The 18,719-nt window shown below is 42.2% G+C and overlaps 1 protein-coding gene across 1 annotated transcript in view; it reads left to right on the top strand.

Annotated features, from left to right (window-relative positions):
* Positions 1 to 13,185, top strand: part of cathD (cathepsin D) — a 30,418-nt gene extending 17,233 nt beyond the window's left edge. The window contains exons 5-9 of the mRNA XM_080270422.1: positions 5,800 to 5,999; positions 7,348 to 7,470; positions 9,724 to 9,841; positions 11,637 to 11,765; positions 12,896 to 13,185. Coding sequence (XP_080126548.1) covers positions 5,800 to 5,999; positions 7,348 to 7,470; positions 9,724 to 9,841; positions 11,637 to 11,765; positions 12,896 to 13,057 — 732 coding nt within the window. The 3' untranslated portion in view covers positions 13,058 to 13,185. The remainder of the gene's footprint in view (positions 1 to 5,799; positions 6,000 to 7,347; positions 7,471 to 9,723; positions 9,842 to 11,636; positions 11,766 to 12,895) is intronic.
* Positions 13,186 to 18,719: the final 5,534 nt, after the last annotated feature.

Raw genomic sequence — 18,719 nt, 5'->3', positions numbered from 1 at the left:
CTGGGTGTCTAGTTACATACAGTATATTGATCTAAGTTATATGTATATGTGTGTGTGGTAGGTGAAGGTGACCATCATCCATTCACTTGACGTAGTGTTGCCGTACTTTGTCCTTCACTTAACATTCTTTTTCTGTGTCTGTCCTCCTCTCGTCCTATTTCTCCCATCATTCCTGTCACTTTTTATTACTCCTCTTTCCTTTTGAGGTGGCTTTAAATTGAGTGACAAGCCTAATGGTTTCCTGTAAGCCAGGACACCTTTTACAACACTAGGTGGTAACCATATAACCAACCCATACGCGTTCCCTACGTGTGAACAAGAGGGTTAGCGGAGGGCTAGTGCCCCTCCCCATAAAATAATCAGGCCAAATGGCCACCCATTTTGGGATTGTGGCATGTGGCTATGTGTAGATAGATAATTGATATGTATATGTTGTATGTACCGTAAACTGGGGTGAATTCGGACGTTTTTTTCGGTTTTTTGTACCATGTAATCAAGTTTTTAGTTCAATCCAAGATCTTAAGTATTGTATGTGGGGCTGGTCCACTAGGGTATCGAATCATAGCAGTCAAAAATTTTAAATGTTTCATATATAATTATAGCAAATATAGTAATGGGTGTCCGAATTTGTACTCAAACCTTGGTGAATTCGGACACACTGTATAAATTCGTATATAAATAGAAAATGAATGCAGATGACTACCCTGTGGTCCCAGTTTAGTCTCGGCCGCATGTGGGGCCATTTCGGACATTTTGGGGCTTTTAAAAAAGTGGTCTCCTTCCAGTACAAAAATAATGTCACTCCCTGACAAAATAACCTAATGACTCTAATGATATATGAACACAACAGCCATTAAGTTTTTCTTTGGTTTACATAAAAAAGAACACCTGTAGATAATATAAATCTCGCTACAAACCTTAGTCCTGTATATACTTAATCATTTCTGACTAATAACATGATTATTTGGCTTTACCATTTTCTTGCTTGTTTTAAGTTTTACTTAACAATATTATCATATTATAAAGGTACATTTTACTTATTAGTTAATGTTAATATCAGCAATTTAAGACCCATATTACGAGGAACTTATTTAAATTAATCTAGGCACTTTCAAAATCACAACTAAAATGCTAACAAGTTTTTCACCCAGCTCTGCCTTGAGCACAGGTATTAGCACATAAAAAGAATCATAATTCATGTTCTCCTGGAAATTAACAAAGAATGTTTATCAAAACTTCAAACCCATCCTCTCTCTAATCCATCCTTCCCTTGAACCCTCTCACTCCCTCTCTTATCCCTTCCACCCTCTCTCTCTCTCTCTCTCTCTCTCTCTCATCAAACACTTCCTTCCACCACTATCACCCCTATCTCCCTAACTCTTACTCATCTCATTCTACTGTGGCCAACATTTGACATTCACATCAAATATCATTCGTTCTCTCTTGTCTAGTTTTGGTTCATCTACATACATCACAATATCAGAATCATCTATTTCACAATTGTCATCACCAGGAACATTTGAATTTACAAAGACATTTGTGGTCCCAGAAACATGCTTTAAAAAGCGAACTTTAAGGGTAGGGGAGACGGCAATGATTACTGCCATATAATATTTTTTCTTCTTCTTCCTCTCATCACACACCTGTACTATAACCCACTCATGAAGGTTTGGTTTGCGGACCTCTTCCTCTCTTCTGTCACCTTCTTCCTCATCTGCTGATCCTGCAATCTCTGTTACATCTGCTGCCGCTTCTTCTGCTTCACTGGTTCCCTGTCTCTCACTTTCCGTGTCCCCTTTACTGTCCACTTCTGTTGTCTCATTTTCTGTTACTGTTGATTCAGATATTAGCTCTCTCTCTATTAGCTCATGTTCCTCATGGATATGTGATGACTGTGTTGGTATGTTCTGTGTTGATTTCGCTAGAAGTTTTACAGGCTGCTTAGATTTTGCTGTCTTTTTTCTCTTCTGTTGAGGTCTTCCAGCACTTGTTCCTGAAGTGGCAGCTCTTGAAGTTGATGGCAGATTCTCGGATATTGTTGTAGGTTCATCTGGATCTGAATTGTTATTACTGTCACTTGAAGATCCAACATCAGCACCCCCTGTAAGTCTTCTAGCTTTAACACTTTTTCCAGGAGCAACAGTTATCTTCCTTTTCTTGCCATGGGTTGGTGTAGAAGTGGATGTGCCATACCTAAATGAGGACAGGAGTTTTAATAGAGACTCATCAAGAGCTGTCCCTGCTGAAATGTTGGATGTGGAACTACTGCAAGGGGTGTCACCAGCATCATCCTGGTGGCTTGGAGGGTTAACTGCAGGCCCAACTGTAGTGTTTCTAGACCCATTTGACTGTTCTGGTGGTTCATTTCTAGCTCTGCCGGCATGTGGGACACGAGATAAAACTGCTTCTGCATTCAGAGGGAAAATTCCACACTTTCTAAATCCACTCTGAATATTCTGCTTGATATTTTTTTGAAGTCTTTCCATAAGTCTTGCTAGCTGCTTTGGGAACTCCGCTTTGGGGAGTGAAGGATATTTTCTACCTAAAGAGGTTGCCTTAAACTCAGTTAGAAGGGTTCTCCAGTGGCCTTTCATTGGTCTAAACACAGAGACATCAAGAGGTTGAGTTAGATTTGTTGAATTTGGGGGCAGAAGCACAAAACCTATATTATTTTCCTCACAGGCTGAGACAACAGCTACACTTATGTGGCTGGCAAGATTGTCTCCAATGATAACTTTCTTTCCCATCAGTCGTTTTGTGTAGGGGATAATAATTTTGAAGAACCAATCTTCAAATGTGGTTCCATCAAACCAGCCGCTGTCAGTCCTGTTATAACGTGCATTTGGAGGACCGCCTTCTGTCCAGGTGTCGTACAGATGTTTGGACTTGTAGACTACATAGGGGGGTAAAAGATTTCCTGATGCAGTGCATGCAAACATAATTGATGTGGATGCCTTGGTTGAATTCATTACCCTCTCGGGATACTTACATCCTCTACGGACAATTACCTTCTTTCGCCCTGGGTCATCCGAGAGGTTAGTTTCATCGTAATTTATTATATTCTCGGGTGGTACATCCCTCATTGTCTTTTCGAGGTTTTTGAAGTAAGAGCTGATAATTTCAGGGGTGACTGAAGCTCGGGACACTTTTACATTTTGACAGAAGCGTTGAGAAATTTCATTTTTGTGACGCTTCAGGAAACTGCGTGCCCAATCGTAGCCTGGGAGATTGTTTTTAAACCTCCTAATTGTTATGCCACGTCTGTCTAGATAGGTTTTAATGAAGATACGTAGCTCAAAAGTATCAAAAGGAAATCCCCACTCTGAAATAGTTCTTAGACGCTTAACAATTATATCTTCAACATCTGCAGTAAGAGAAGTTTGTCCACCTTGCTTTTAGGATGCTTCCTCGTGACAGCATCATTCAGAGTGCTTTAGCAAATCCATACTTAACCGCAGCTTGTCTTACACTTAATTTTCCACTTGAAATGTCTGCACAGGCTTGCTGGAATTTCCCCATATCTTTTTCACAACGATAAGGTCCTCGATCTCCACCAGTTCCTTTCTTATATGTTCGAGTCATTGGGTGTCCTTGCTTAAACAGGTAGTACCATAACAGCTCAAAAATATACCTGTAAATGACACATATGAACCCAATTACACACAATATCCACATCTGGCAAATTGTAGGCAAAAGTATGTTGTAAAAAAAGTTATTTTTTCGTCCATACTCCCCCTGTCCGAATTGACCCCAATGTCCGAATTGACTCCAATTTGCATAAAAATTTTGAAAAATTCATTAAATGTCCAATTATGAGATTAATTGAGAAGATAATGCCAATTACTTACTTTGCACTTTTACACTACTCATGAAAGTATGTCTGAGCACAGAAGACTTTCCTGCATCTATTCATCAACACTTCTGCCAAAGAAAGTTTGCCAATGTTACGAATTTCATTCTTTTTACATATGTTTGCTTTTTAGTATATATTAGGTATGTGCCACATGATATATTAAAGATCTCTATACACAAAGTACAGTAAAGAATAACAAAGAATTGAGCACAAACAGATTTCTAATACGTTTATTCATTAATTTTTAATTAATTTAAATAACTTTTTATTACAATAATGTCCGAATTCGCCCCATGTCCGAATTCACCCCAGTTTACGGTATTTGTATTTATCCCATAACTACATATAGCATGCCTATAAAGTCTGTCTATCTATCTATTGCCAGACACCTTACTCCCGTACGTGGTGGCCACAAACAAATCGCCTCCACGTCGCCCTGTCCGCCGCCATTTTACTGCCCTGCTCCCAACTCACACCCCCCTCTCTCATATACCTCTCCACTCCATCCCTCCATCTCATCCTCGGCTTTCATAAAACTGATCATATACAACATATATTATGCTTGTTCAGGTCCTCAGAGGTAGTGTTGTGTAGTTATATCCACCACGGTGCAGACCACAGGTACAAATATGACCAGATATAACATTTTCCTTCTAGCCTGAGGACTGCAACATTATATAAAGGAAGGCTATAAATGTGGTTACCCACACTTGTTTTACTGTTTTGCCGAGCATGGCTAAACTGTTGTGGTTATTGACGAGTAACTTTGCATACTTATATTTCAATGTGCATTCCATCACGTATCCATAAGTAGTCTTTGGTATAAATACAAAAAACTACTCTGTTGCTGAAAATATTAAACTTTATCTTTCCTTCATTCTTTCCTCGTCCTTCTGCCTACGGGTACCTTTACACTCCCTCTTCTGTCTTTCATTCCTTCATTCTTTCCTCTTCCTTCTGCCTGTGGGTGATGACACTGAGTGACAAGCCAAATGGTTTCCTGTACACCAGGAAACCATTTACTATGCTGGGTGGTAACCATATAACCAAATTATGGCACCTGGTGGTTTAGTGGGTAATTATTGTGCTTCAGTCGGATTGAGCTGGTGAAGGTTTATATCCAAGGGGTGGTTGGGGTTTATTGCTCATGTAATGCCACTCGGGGATGAGTGAGATTGGTCACTCTCATCTTAAATGTCAGGACCAACTGCCTAGCCCCGGGCTCCTAACGCTCCTCATGGGGCAACGTAGGATTGGATGATGGATGGATGGATAGAACATTGTGGTGGGTAAGCTGGCACACACTAATCCAGGAACTGCTGCACATATACTTCATCACTTCCTTTATTAACCATAGTAAAAAAAAATAATAATTTGAGATTTAAAAAAAAAAAAATAATTTGAGATTTTGTGTGTGTGTGTGTGTGTGTGTGTGTGTGTGTGTGTGTGTGTGTGTGTGTGTGTGCATGTACTTACCAAGGACATGGCAGATTTTCCCCATGATTTATGTGCTAAGCAGCTGTGGCATATTTTTGTATATACAGTGCTGTGAATTCTACAGTGAAGCAGCAGTGCCGTTACTGTAAAGCATAAACCACAGAAATCATTACACTTAAAATATCGTATTATACATAAACATTTCCTTATCCCCAAACTTTACATCAGCTGTTGGGAAATTGTCGCTGGTTTGGGCAATTGTTTCAACTTCCAGTCCATAGATAGAAGATGTCAACTGTACCAAGGCCTGCCTCAGTATGGGGATTCATTGAGAGCAAAGAGTCATTAGTTGATGGATTTTCAGACTGCACATTGGCAGTGAAGGATCAGACATTTCCTGAGATGCTGAAGAAAATAGTATAATGAAGAGTGGGCCTCACACTCATTTACTCACCATTCAAGCCCCTGGAATCTTATTGGTGCAGTATCTTATGACTGATATTTTCCAGATTGGGACGCTGGCAGTGAAGGATCAGACATTTGCTGAGGCGCTGAGTGAGCCGGGCCTGACGTTTGTGGCAGCCAAGTTTGACGGCATCCTGGGTATGGCATATGACCGCATTGCCGTGGATGGCGTCAGGCCCATATTCTACAACATGATGGATCAGAGACTCGTACCAGCGCCTGTGTTCAGCTTCTATCTTAACAGGTGGGGTACAAAGGGGCTGCTGCATCCTGTATCCATCTGTCCAACCTATGTCTGTCTGTTTATATATGTCTGTAGGCTGGTCTGTCTATCTGTCAGTCTGTCTGTCTCTAACAACACCTTAATCCTGTAAGGGGTGGCCACAAATAAGTTTCCTCCATGTCACCATGTCCTCTGCCCTTTGCATAGCCTCTCACCAACTCACCTTCTTCTCTCACGTACCTCCACCCTATGCCTGCATCTCATCCTCAGTCCCTCCTCCCCTCTATCCCCTACATTCACATACTCTCCTAGTCAGTCTCTCATTATCCATTCTCTCCAGCCCATCTATGCATCTTATCCTTGGACTCCCCTTTCCCCCTCTCCATCACACTCACATTCATGGGACACCCTCTAGCATGGAGTTGCTCTGTCAAAAGTGTTTACAGATCATTTGTGTGCTTGATGTGTAAGTTTTTCAGTGATGATGATGATGGTGGTGGTGATGGTGATGGTGACAGTGGTGGATGATGACAACAGTGGTGATGATGATGATGACAATAAAGGTGGTTGTGGTGATGATGACAATGATGGTGATGATAACAGTGGTGGTGATGATAATAGTGAACGGGTGATGATGATGGTGACATTGGTGATGATGATGTCAACAGTGGTAACATTAATGATGATGATGGTGATGACTGTGGTGGATGATGATGATAATGATGTGTGTGGTGGATGATGATGATTAACATGGTGCATGATAATGATGGTGATGAATACAGGCGGGTCCCAATCTTACGAGCTAATTGGCAGCAAGGATTTTGCTTTTAGCCAAATTCTCGTTAAACGAAGCGAAGAACTTATGGGAAAACTTGGGTTAGGGAGCAAGGCCTCTGAGCATGCTCCCCCCAAACCACCAAAACTGACTTTCTAATAATTTTATGGTGGAATAAGGGGTTAATACAAGAGGGTAATAAACCTGAAATATACAAACAGCATTAATATAAGCAGACTAACATAAATTACTGTATAGGTAAAATAGGGATGGGTTGAACAACCAGCCAAGTAACCTCCACTGACCACCAACACCTGTGACAGACAGTATTAAGCAGGGATAAAGGGTTAATACACAGGAAATACAAAAAACAGCAGTAGAAAATGGACAGCTGTGGTGCCACCCTCATCTCGATTCTCGTGAGTTGGGATTTGGGGGATTTTACCTGCTCGTTAAACAGGCGGTGGTGCAGCTTTCAAGACCTTGTATTAGCAAATTCTCGTAAAGTGATTGCTTTTTAACCAGGACTTGCCTGTATGGTGGTTGAGAATGATGATGATGGTGATTGAGATGCTGATGATGTATGTTTTTCAGGGACCCCACAGCTGCCGAGGGTGGTGAGTTGATCCTGGGAGGGTCTGATCCTGCTAAGTACACCGGCAACTTCACCTACATACCCGTGGACAGGCAGGCATACTGGCAGTTTAAGATGGATGGGTGAGTGTAGTGTTACAGTTTATTATCATTATTATTACTATTATTATTATTATTATTATTATTATTACTATTATTATTATTATTATTATTTTTATTTTCCATCCATCATCCAATCCTGCGTTGCCCCATGAGGAGCGTAGGAGCCCGGGGCTAGGCAAGTTGGTTCTGACATTTAAGATGAGAATGACCAACCTCACTCATCCCTGGGTGGCATTACATGAGCAATAAACCCCAACCATCCCCTGGATATAAACCTTCACAGACTCAATCCGATTGGACCACCTTAATTACCCACTAAACCACCAGGCGCCATAATTTGGTTATATGGTTACCACCCAGTACAGTAAATGGTTTCCTGGTGTACAGGAAACCATTTGGCTTGTCACTCAGTGTAGTCACCCACAGATAGAAGGAAGAGGAAAGAATGAAGGAAAGAAAGACAGAAGAGGAAAGAAGATCACTGTATTACTGCTACAGTTGTTATTTGTCTTTATCTTTATTATTCTTGTTGTTAATCATTTATTAGAGTCAAGTTAAATGGTTTCCTGTAATTAAGGAAGCCATATGTTGGGTGGTAACCATATAGGCAAGCCAGCATATATAAGCCTTGTGGTGTGGTGAAGACACCCTAACCAGGTGCGCTATAAGAGTGTAAGTCTGAGGAATGGTTGGGGTTCATTGCTAACATAATGCGTGAGCGAATGGTCAATCTTGCCATAAGTCTGTGGACTGTTTAGATTGAACTGTTTAGACCCATCCAAGGTGCCTTTGATCCTGGTAGGGCAGTGCCGATGCTGGATTGCCAAGTGGAAGGAGGGATAGTTGGATGAATTAGAATGAAGTAATAGGTTGAGATGGCCAGCATCCACTCACTTGGTGTTCTTCCTACAAGTGACTATGTTTTGTGACTAGCCAAATGATTTGCTGTAATTCAGGAAACTGTTTACTCTGGTGGATGATAACCATATAGCTATATGACACCTGATGGTTTAGTGGGTTAAGGCACTCCAAGTGGGTTGAGAGTGTAAGTGTAAAGGTTTTTTATGAAAAGGAAGATTGAAGTAAATGGCGGGGGACATGGCAACATGGAGGCGATTTGTTTGTGGGCACCCCTTACGGGATTTAGGCGTCTGGCAATAGATAGATAGAAGACTGATGTTTTTTGGCCACATAATGCCACTAAGGAGCAGGTGAGTTTGGTTACCCTTGTTTTGAACGTGTGGACAGAGTAACCTAGCCCCAGACTGCTGTGGATGTATGGGTGGATTAAATTATTACTACACAGCCACAACCCACCCTGGATGGCAGAAGATGAAAATATCACAATGGTTTAGCAAGGATAGAAGCCGTAAGAAAATGTTAGACAGGTTGATATTTCCCATTATTCAGGATGTACCAGCACAGTATCTTTTTATCAGCATTAACAGGAAGTTCTAATTGTACCGTAAGTCAAGGTTCTGTTCCTAAGACCTGTATCATATTATTTTCCTTACCACTGGTACTGTAGTAGTTGCAGAGTAATCTGTCTGTCTGGCCAAGCAGACCCGTCAACTGCAGGCAAGCAACCATCCCTTCACAATTGTCCAGTGCAGTGAACTGATGTTCCTTTGTGGTGGACAATGCCTCACCATATTGAGGCTCAGGGAAGAGTGTGGAGGTTTGGTACTTGGATGGTTGCTGCATTGCGTCACTCTGTACAGTCACCTAAAGACAGCAGTGTATAATGTGAGCGGATGATGTTTGCCTCCCCCCCCCCTCCTCCCAATCACCAGTGAACTGTAAATTGTGAGAAGCCAGGAAATAAACTTGAAAGGTTGTGTTGTTAGTATTGCTGGGGACATACAAAGCCGGTGGAGTGTTAGCACCTGGGTTCACACTGTGTTGGGGTCAGCTGGTGCCGGTAGACTGCTGTGCATCCACGTGGTGTGGCGTGGTAGGATAAATGACTACCTTGGGTGATGTACAGGGAAGGTAGTGGTGATGTGGATGATGCAGTGGCCTTGTAGCCCAGCTGCCTTTACATTCATCTGATGGTCTTTTTTTTTCTTTTTAGTGTATTTTGGATACAGCAAGAGAATTTTATTTGAAAGTATGGAAGTAAAAGATATTTGCTTTTAACTGATTATTATTGTCTGATGGTGGCCTGATAAATAAAAATAGTGTGTGTGTGTGTGTGTGTGTGTGTGTGTGTGTGTGTGTGTGTGTGTGTGTAGACAGATAGGTGATATAAACCAAGTGTATATCTTTTTCCAGTATGCAGATGAATGGCAGGACAGTGCCATTTTGCCAGGGTGGCTGTGAGGCCATTGCTGACACCGGCACCTCACTCATCGCTGCACCCTCTGAGGAGGCACGACAGATTAACAAGAAGGTAAGTACTACTGGTAGCTTTAGTACCAGTGCAGGTGGTGGTAGTAGCAGTAGTGGTAATAGTAGTAGTAGTAGTGGTAATAGCAATATTGTAATAGTAGTAGTAGCAGTAGTAACAGCAGTAGTAGTAGTAGTAGTAGTAGTAGTAGTAGCAGTAGCAGTAGCAGTAGACCAATCTGTCTGTCTGAGCAGACCCATCAACCACAGGCAAGCAACCACCCCTTGTATGGCCATCTTGTGCAGTGAACCCATGTTCCCATGTGAATAGTGGCTCACCACAATGAGGTGTGGGAAGGAGTGTGGAGGTGTGGTTCCTGGTTGGACGCTGCATTTGCATCTCCACCCAGTTAACAGGGGCACCATAGTAGGCTCCACATCACATTGTTAATTCAGTTATATGGTTACCACTTAGCATTGTAGAGGGCATCCTGGGCTGCAGAACACAGCTAGTTTTGTCACACAGAGTAGAGCCACGGAAAGTGGAAAGGAGTACTGGCAATAAAAACTGAGAAGATGGATGGGAGAAATAGGAAGGGAGGAGGACAGACAGAAAATGAATGATCAACGAAGAAGTAAGCAGCACTGTATCATGTGAGTGGATGATGGTTGCCACCACCACCACCAGTAATAGCTGTAGTAGTAGAATTAGTAGTAGCAGTAATCTCATTGCAGAGCATTCAGAGAAAACACAGATGAAGAACAAGGTAAAACTTAAAGGCTTTACGCATAACCCCATCAGTTGAGTGACGTACCTAGTTCCTATATACCACCTGCAGGTAACTTGTTTGGGTTTCAGCTCCTAAACAAAAGGTAAATATAATGCACAGAACACATCAGTTGTACCCTGGCTGGCCTCAATATGGACATTCTTTGAGAGGGTCCATTTTTTTTTTTTGCATGTATGGTTTATTATCAGACTGGGGCCTGGTGTGTCACGGGGGCAAGTTTATCCATACTTTAATCCTGTAGGGGATCACCACAAATCAGCCACCTTCATGTCACCTTCTACACCACCATCACACTGCCCTCTCTCCAGGTTTCACTATCATTATTTGTATACCTTTCCACCTCATACTTTCATCTCATCCTTGGTCTCCCCCACCCCCATCTCTCTCTCTCTTTTTTTTTTTTCTCTCCTAGTCAGTCTCTAATTCTCCATTCTGTCCACCGTCTCTCCTCAACTTGCTCATGTACTACTAATCTTATATTTTCCATGTTGCCAAGGCCATCATAGGGGAGAGTTTTAGTAGTGTGTGTATTCTTTTTGTATCCTTATTTTTGTTGGTATCAAAGTATTACAGTATCAAATGGAGCCCAGCCAGTCATGGGGAGTTTATTCCATGCATCCATTCATCATCCAATTCCATTTTCCCCATATAAACAAGAGTGTAGGGTGGTAATTTATTTCATTTGTTATTCTTAGCCTTGTCTGTAGTGAGGCGAGGCAACTGACGAGATCGAGCTGGCTGGATGAATGTTGTGAGAAGTGCATGATCAGGGATTTTGGCACCCCTTGTGAGCATGGCAGCGTCCGGATTGACTCAATCGGATACGTTTATGTGAAGCTGCAGAATGTGGTAAATGTTTTTGGCGTATCTGGTAGAGCCAGGATTCCGGGGGCTTGAATGATGAGTGAATGGAAATGTGACCTATTTAGATTGGGCAAGTTTGTACTGTCTGGACATTGCTACTCCTCACTCTGCACTTGAGTGGGAAAGGAGGTCTTGAGGAGGAGGAGGAGGAGGAGGAGGAGGAGGAGGAGGATGTCTGTAGTAAAGTATATATAATATTTTCAGATTGGAGCCAAGCCTATCATGGGTGGAGAGTGGTCAGTGGACTGCAACATGATTCCACATCTGCCCACCATCTCCTTTGTTCTCAATGGAAAGCCCTTCACACTCACTGGCAAGGACTACATTCTTCGGGTGAGTACGTTACTGCCCCGCTGTCTCTCTGTTGTCTCCGTCTTGTATCTCTTAGCTCTTGCGTTGTCATGTGTCTCTCCCAGATCTGCCCACCATCTCCTTTGTTCTCAGTGGAAAGGCCTTAACACTCACTGGAAAGGATTGCTTTTATACGGTGAGTGCAGTATGTTTATATCTATCTATCGCCTGACGCCTTAATCCCGTATGAAATGGCCACAAACAAATCACCTCCATGTCGTCCTGTCCCCTGCCATTTCACTGCCCTTCCCCAAGCTCACACCCCCCTCTCTCATATACCTCTCCACTCCATCCCTCTAGTATGTATGTTTTGTAATTTGATGAACTTGGTTAATTTTCCTTCTGTTTGGATTCTTACCTTATGGACCCTGCCTCAGTCCATCCTGAGGTTGGAGAAAGAGGTCTGGATGATGATGATGATGATGGTAGCTCTTGTAATGTGTAATATCTTGCTTTATGGGCACTGCCTCTTCTCATCCTTGGGGAAAGAAGCGATGATGATTGATGATGATGATGACAAGGACTAATGATGATGATGATGAGTACGGTAGTATCCATATCATTGTTCTTTGCAGGTGAGCCAGTTTGAGCCAGTTATGCATGGATGAGGGTCATTGCTGTGGAAGTATGGTGACCCCTCTGCCTTACACTCTTCTAGTCAGTCTCTCATTCTCCGTGCCCTCCACATACACTCTCCTAGTCAGTCTTTTTTTTCTGCTGTCTCCCTCCCGCTCTTTCCTTCCAGCTCAGTCACATGCACTCCTAGTCAGTCTCTCTTTCTGTATTGGTTGTGTTGTATGTATTTTTTCATTTTCAGGTGAGCCAAATTGGACAAGTGACCTGCCTGTCTGGGTTGATTGGACTGAAGTTATTGCCACTCCTCCACCTCTCCTAGTCAGTCTCTCATTCTCCACACACCCTACATAGCTGTGCTTTATTTATTTTGTTTGTTTTTTTCAGGTGAGCCAGTTCGGACAAGTGATGTGCCTGTCTGGGTTGATTGGACTGAAGTTATTGCTACTCCACCTCACTCAGATACACTCTCCTAGTCAGTTTCTCATTCTCCATGCACCCTACATAGCCGTATTGTATATATTTTGCTTGTTTTTCAGGTGAGCCAGTTCGGACAAACAACATGCCTGTCCGGGTTCATAGGGCTGGATGTGCCACCACCCATGGGGCCCATCTGGATCCTGGGTGACATCTTCATCGGCCGCTTCTACACTGAGTTTGACCTGGGCAATAACAGGGTCGGGTTTGCTGTGGCCAATTAACATGGAGAGAGAAAGGAAAGAAAGAAAAAGTTATTGAAGTGGTGTGGAGAGAGAGAAAAGAAAGGAAAAGAAAATGCTTTTGAAAGTGATGTGCAGGAAATTTTGGCCAAAGTAGTGAACCCTGTTTGCTTGTAGAGAGTGTGACGTGGGAATTAATAAGTCAGATTTGCTATGGCTAGTCGAGATGCAGAGAAAGAAAGTACGGATTGAAAATGACTGAAAAGAAAGTCATGAAAATTGAGAGAGAGTTAGTCGAGTGTAATTTGTTTGAATCGGTAATTGAGAATATTTTGGATTACAAAGATGACGACAACAACAACAGCAACAAAGACATTTAGGCAAGATTTTTATTTGTTGGAACCAGAAATTATTGCATGTTGGCCTTGGGAGACATTTTCATCATCCAGTTTGACACAAGTAATAATATGGTTGAATTTGGTACTGTTAATTAAAATGGAGAGCAGGAAATTAATAAGAGAACATAAGGGTTGCAGCAGACATTTTCATTAGTCTTTTATACACAGAGTTTGACATAAATGATGATGATGATGATGACAGGGAAGAATTTGCTAAGACTACTTAAGATAGAGAACAAGGAAGAAAAAAAAAAATGTTGGAACCTTAAAATTACTGCTTTGGAGTGTAAGAAAGGTAAGCAAGAAAGTTGATTGTTGGAATGAATTACCTACATGAATGTGATAAGGTTTGATTTTGTACTATCTTCAATAACACAAGGTATTAACTATGTAGTGAGTTTTGCTTTAGTGAAGACTGTACTGGAGATTATGTACTCAGTAATAGTAATTGTAGTTATGCACCTTCTACTTATTATGTAACACTACACCTTATCCTGTAGCCTTTTTTTTTTTTTTTTTTTTTTCCAAGTTCGATCTACTGTTAACCCTTAAATCCACCATAATTTTCAGTTTATTCTTACATCCTCCAGGCAGTTATTATGCAACTTAAGAAAGCTGTGTGGCAAAGAAGGGGTTAATGTGGGCTGTGTCTAATCCCTCTGGTTTAAAAAGTCTCTTCAGACCTGAGTAGACTTGTGTGGAAGTACCAAGCGTAGGTTAACACTATTGCGGGCCGATGACGCGGTGGTGCATCAATTGTTGGAGCAGTTTTTCATGGCTCAAATATGTAGTACAACAATTTGGTGACCACAGGCAGAACAGTTTCATTTTGTTGAAAACTCACCGCTGGCCTGGGAACGGGGTAGAAAAGTTATGCAAGGCTGGCCTGGGAGAGTGTTAAAAAAAAAAAAAATCCATGACTACCTATGAAGGTGATTTACCAGTCTGCCCAATGTACAGTTTTGTTGTGGCCCCAGGCTTATCTGAAATGTGATGCTAGAGAACTACAGGCTTTAGCTGCCCTTCTCTTGCAACCCACCATCCTCCTCTTGTATGACAGGGAAGTAATTGAGGGATGTTTGTGTAACCAGGCAGTTGAGCCACCTGGTTATATCAGTGCCACCACATGAAGGCATTCCATCCTGCACCATGATTTTTTTAACAGTTCCTCATACCATACATTATTGTATCTTCTATTTCTAGCTTCAGTGCCATATGGTCATTGCTACCTGGCACTAGATTTTTAATTATCCCAATTCCTGCACCATGAGGGATACACACAGCCATCATTAACCCCACCACCACCCGAGAGAACTGAGTCATTCACACCTTCATTGCTGTGTTGCCATTGTGTGAAAAACCTTTAGGTATGGAGTATCTAAATGAACTGGAAAAGGTTAGGGGTGTTTGTCAGGCAAGAGCAAAGACTATAGAGGTCCTTCCTAAGTTGAATAAGTTGCCTGGTGGGTGCAAGAATAAGATTAAAACTACTCATTGGAGTGGAGGGTTAATAGTCTCTTGCACTCACTACTTAATGAGAATAATTGTTGCCTTTATTGTGTCTTTAGAACCAGGACTTCATATCAGCAGTGACTTGTTGAATTTGTGGAAGAAAATGTTTGGTTTGAATTATGCATTGGTTGTGTTCAAATGTGTATTCTGTTCTCGGCAGTTGAATGGTAGTGACACTGCAGTATATAGAACAAACATATAGCTGTGATCAATTGTTAAATAATAATCATGACATAGTTAAGGATATTTTGGTGTTCCTTGGCCCTGTGGATCAGTTACCCTACAGGACTTACTGTTGTTGTGGCATCAGGCTCATCTGAACCTGAACCAGTGGATTTCAGGCTTAAGTTGCTCATCTCCTGCAGTCTACCATCCTCCTTTGATGGGAAGTTGAAGGACTTTTTTTTTTAAGCAGGTACTTGAGCTTCCTGGTTATATTAGTGCCACCACATGAAGGCACTAATATAACCAGTCAGCCCTTACCAGAACCCAGAGCCCACATGTACAGCTGCGGAAAAGTGGCCAGCTTAACCAGCCTTAATACTGGTTTGAAATATTTACACAAGTTAATTTCCCCAAAGATGGGTCAGTTTTCCTACCTAACTTAACAGCAGGTTTGAGACACATACTGTACACTAGAGGTCAGCTTTCCTGAGGGTTGGTCATTTATCCATACGATAAAAGTGACTTGGGGGAAATTTGATATACTGTATAGAAAAGTAAGCCAGGGATCAGTTTTCCATAGGGTCATATTTCTTATCCGTTACACTGCACTCGGCATTAAAAGTCCCCTCACCTCTCCTCCTCCTCTCTCCATGGACTTTGAAAATCACCTCTCTCCATGGAATTTGAAAATCAGTCTTGTGATTCTGCAGCAGCTATCTATCTATCTAACTATCTGTCTGTCTATCTATAGCCAGATGCCTTAATCCCATCAGGGCTGGCCACAGACAAATCTTCATCTTGCCCTGCCCTCTGCCATGATGCTGCCCTCTCCCCAACTCTCACCCCCCTTTCACACACTGTACTTCTCCACCCCATCCCTCCATTTCATCCTTGGTCTCCCCCCCCCCCCTCCACCTCGCCCACATACACACTCCTCATTAGTCTCTCACTGTCCATCTTCTCCACATGGCCAACCCACCACAGTGTAATTTTCCTAAAGCTTCCTGTCACATCCACATTCACACCACAATGCTCCTTCACCTCCTCATTGGTCAGTCTGTCTTTTCATGTAACTCCACATGTGCCTTTCAAATCTCATTTCCACTGCTCTCACTCTTGTCCCTTCCTTGGGCTTTGAAAATCAGTCTTGTGGTTTAGCAACTGAAATTGATTACTTTATTTGGCCAAGGATCTGTAGCACTTGCTTAGGACTCAAGACACTGATTTTCATAGACCTTAGACAGATAAGGGGGAGAGGTGACAGGACTTGTAGTTGGCAATAGTACCTATACAATGATATATGTTGGTGTTACTCTTAGTGGAAATATAACCTTTTTCAGTATTACAGTTAGTGATGCCTATATAATGGATCACCAGACAGGGATGTATGTCCAGTATTTAGTAATGTGGTTAAAATCTTAATTATTTAACTGACAAATTAAGTTTGTTGCTGACACCATTGGAGTGTAATAAAATTTGTGTTAATTTGTATTGTTAGTCTACAGTGTATTGGCAGTTTTGTATTACTGATTCCTACATAATTTAGGGACCACATTGTCAGCTGAAATTAAAATATACTCAAGTTATAATTCTATGTTGATTTCTCTCCCCCCCAATTTTGTTTTTATTCGTATTTGTTTTATTTTTCATGTAGGTGGGGGCACTCACCATCCACTCACTCAGTGTAGTGCTGTGTTGGATGTCTGCCCTTTCCTTTCTTCCTTCCTTCCTCTTCTGTCTTTCCTTCATTCTCTCCCTTTCCATCTGCCTACTGGTGACGTTACACTCCCTCTTCTGTCTGTCTTTCCTTCATTCTTTCCTTTTCCTTCTGCCTGTGGGTGACTCTACACTGAGTGACAAGCTAAGTGGTTTCCTGTACGCCAGGAAGCCATTTACTATGCTGGGTGGTAACCATATAACCAAATTATGGCGCCTGGTGGTTTAGTGAGTAATTACGGCGCTCCAATCGGATTGAGCTGGTGTAGGTTTATATCCAAGGGGTGGTTGTGGTTTATTGCTCACATAATGCCACTCAGGGATGAGTGAGGCTGGTCACTCAAATGTCAGGACCAACTTGCCTAGCCCTGGGCTCCTATGCTCCTCATGGGGCAGCACAGAATTGGATGATGGATGGATGGATGATTTTTCTTTTTATAAGTCCTCAGTGAGTTGTAGAGAAATTATCAATATTCCCTTACTTTTAAAGCTTGGTGGTAGGTGGTGCTGACTATCATGCACACACCGTCTTCCTTCACCTTTATTATTCTGTTTCTGTGTCTACCCTCTACTCGTGCTATTTTTCACTTCCCTTCATGTCACTTTTTATTGCTCTTCTGTTCTCTTCAGGTGGCTCCACACCTAAAGGTATTTTGTAACCCAGGAAACCATTCACAATGCTGGATGGTAACCATTTAACCAGGGGTGATGTGGAACTCACTATGGTGCCATTGTTAACTGCATGGAGAGAGCATTATAGCCAGTTGTTGAATGAGGAGTTTGACTGGGATAGCGAAGGTTTGGAGCCAGCAGATCCAGTGCTACTGTGAGTGAGGCAGTAGGCAGGATGCAGGTGGGGAAGGCAGCAGATGTGTCTGGGTTGACTGCCGAAATGTTGAAGGCCTCAGGATATATAGGGGTGAGGTTAGGCACTGACCCGATAAATATGATTATACTGTGTATGTGTGTGTTGTCCCATATAATTGGCTGAAGAGTGTAATTGTAAATGTGTACAAAGGGAAAGGTGATGCGCTGGAAAGAGAAAATTATAGAGGTATAAAGCTTTTAGATCAGATAATGAAGGTAATGGAGAGAGTTGTAGAAGGTATGATTAGAGAAAGAGTGAATATTGATGAGATGCAGTTTGGGTTTATGCCAGGTAGGGGGACCACTGATGCTATATTCATTGTTCAACAGCTGCAGGAAAAATATATTGGTAAGAAAAGGGATCTTTATTTTGTTTTTGTTGATCTGGAAAAGGCCTTTGACAGAATCCCTAGAGAGGTGGTGAAGTGGGCAATGAGAAAGCTTGGCTTGGAGGAGTGGCTGGTTAGGGTGGTTATGGCCATATATGTGGGTGCTTGCACCCAGGTAAGAGTGAATGGAGATTTGCGTGATGAGTTTTCCGTGAATGTTGGTGTGCATCAGGGGTCAGTTTTGAGTCCCTTGTTGTTTATCATGGTACTTGAAGCCCTCTCACGTGACTTCAGAAACAGACTCCCGTGGGAGATGTTGTATGCTGATGATTTGGTGTTGACTGCAGAGAATGAAAGGGAGGCAGAGGAAAGGTTTAGGAAGTGGAGAGATGGTATGGGGCACAAGGACTTAAGAGTAAATGCAGATAAAACAAGTGATGATATCTAGGGTTGGTGGCGGTACAGTCAAAGAAGAGGGAGAGTGGCCATGTACAGTTTGTCACAAAGGCATGGGAAGTAATTCCATCTTGTGCAGTGTTTGTGATAAATGGGTGCACAAGAGATGTAGTGGTATCAGAGGTAGACTGGAAGATAATGCTGATTTTATGTGTACGGCGTGTAGGGGAGAGCAGGTGGAGATTGTCAGGCGTGAAAGGATTGATTATGCTGGTGAGTCTCTTGAGTGTGTGGAAGAGTTTTGTTATTTGGGAGACATGT

This window comes from Coenobita brevimanus, chromosome 40 (assembly GCF_032717465.1).
Source record: "Coenobita brevimanus isolate Jiangsu-jjx chromosome 40, ASM3271746v2, whole genome shotgun sequence".
Classification (NCBI taxonomy): Eukaryota; Metazoa; Arthropoda; class Malacostraca; order Decapoda; family Coenobitidae; genus Coenobita; species Coenobita brevimanus.
The sequence above is the reverse complement of the archived record's forward strand: the minus strand, read 5'-3'. Positions and strand labels throughout refer to the sequence as shown.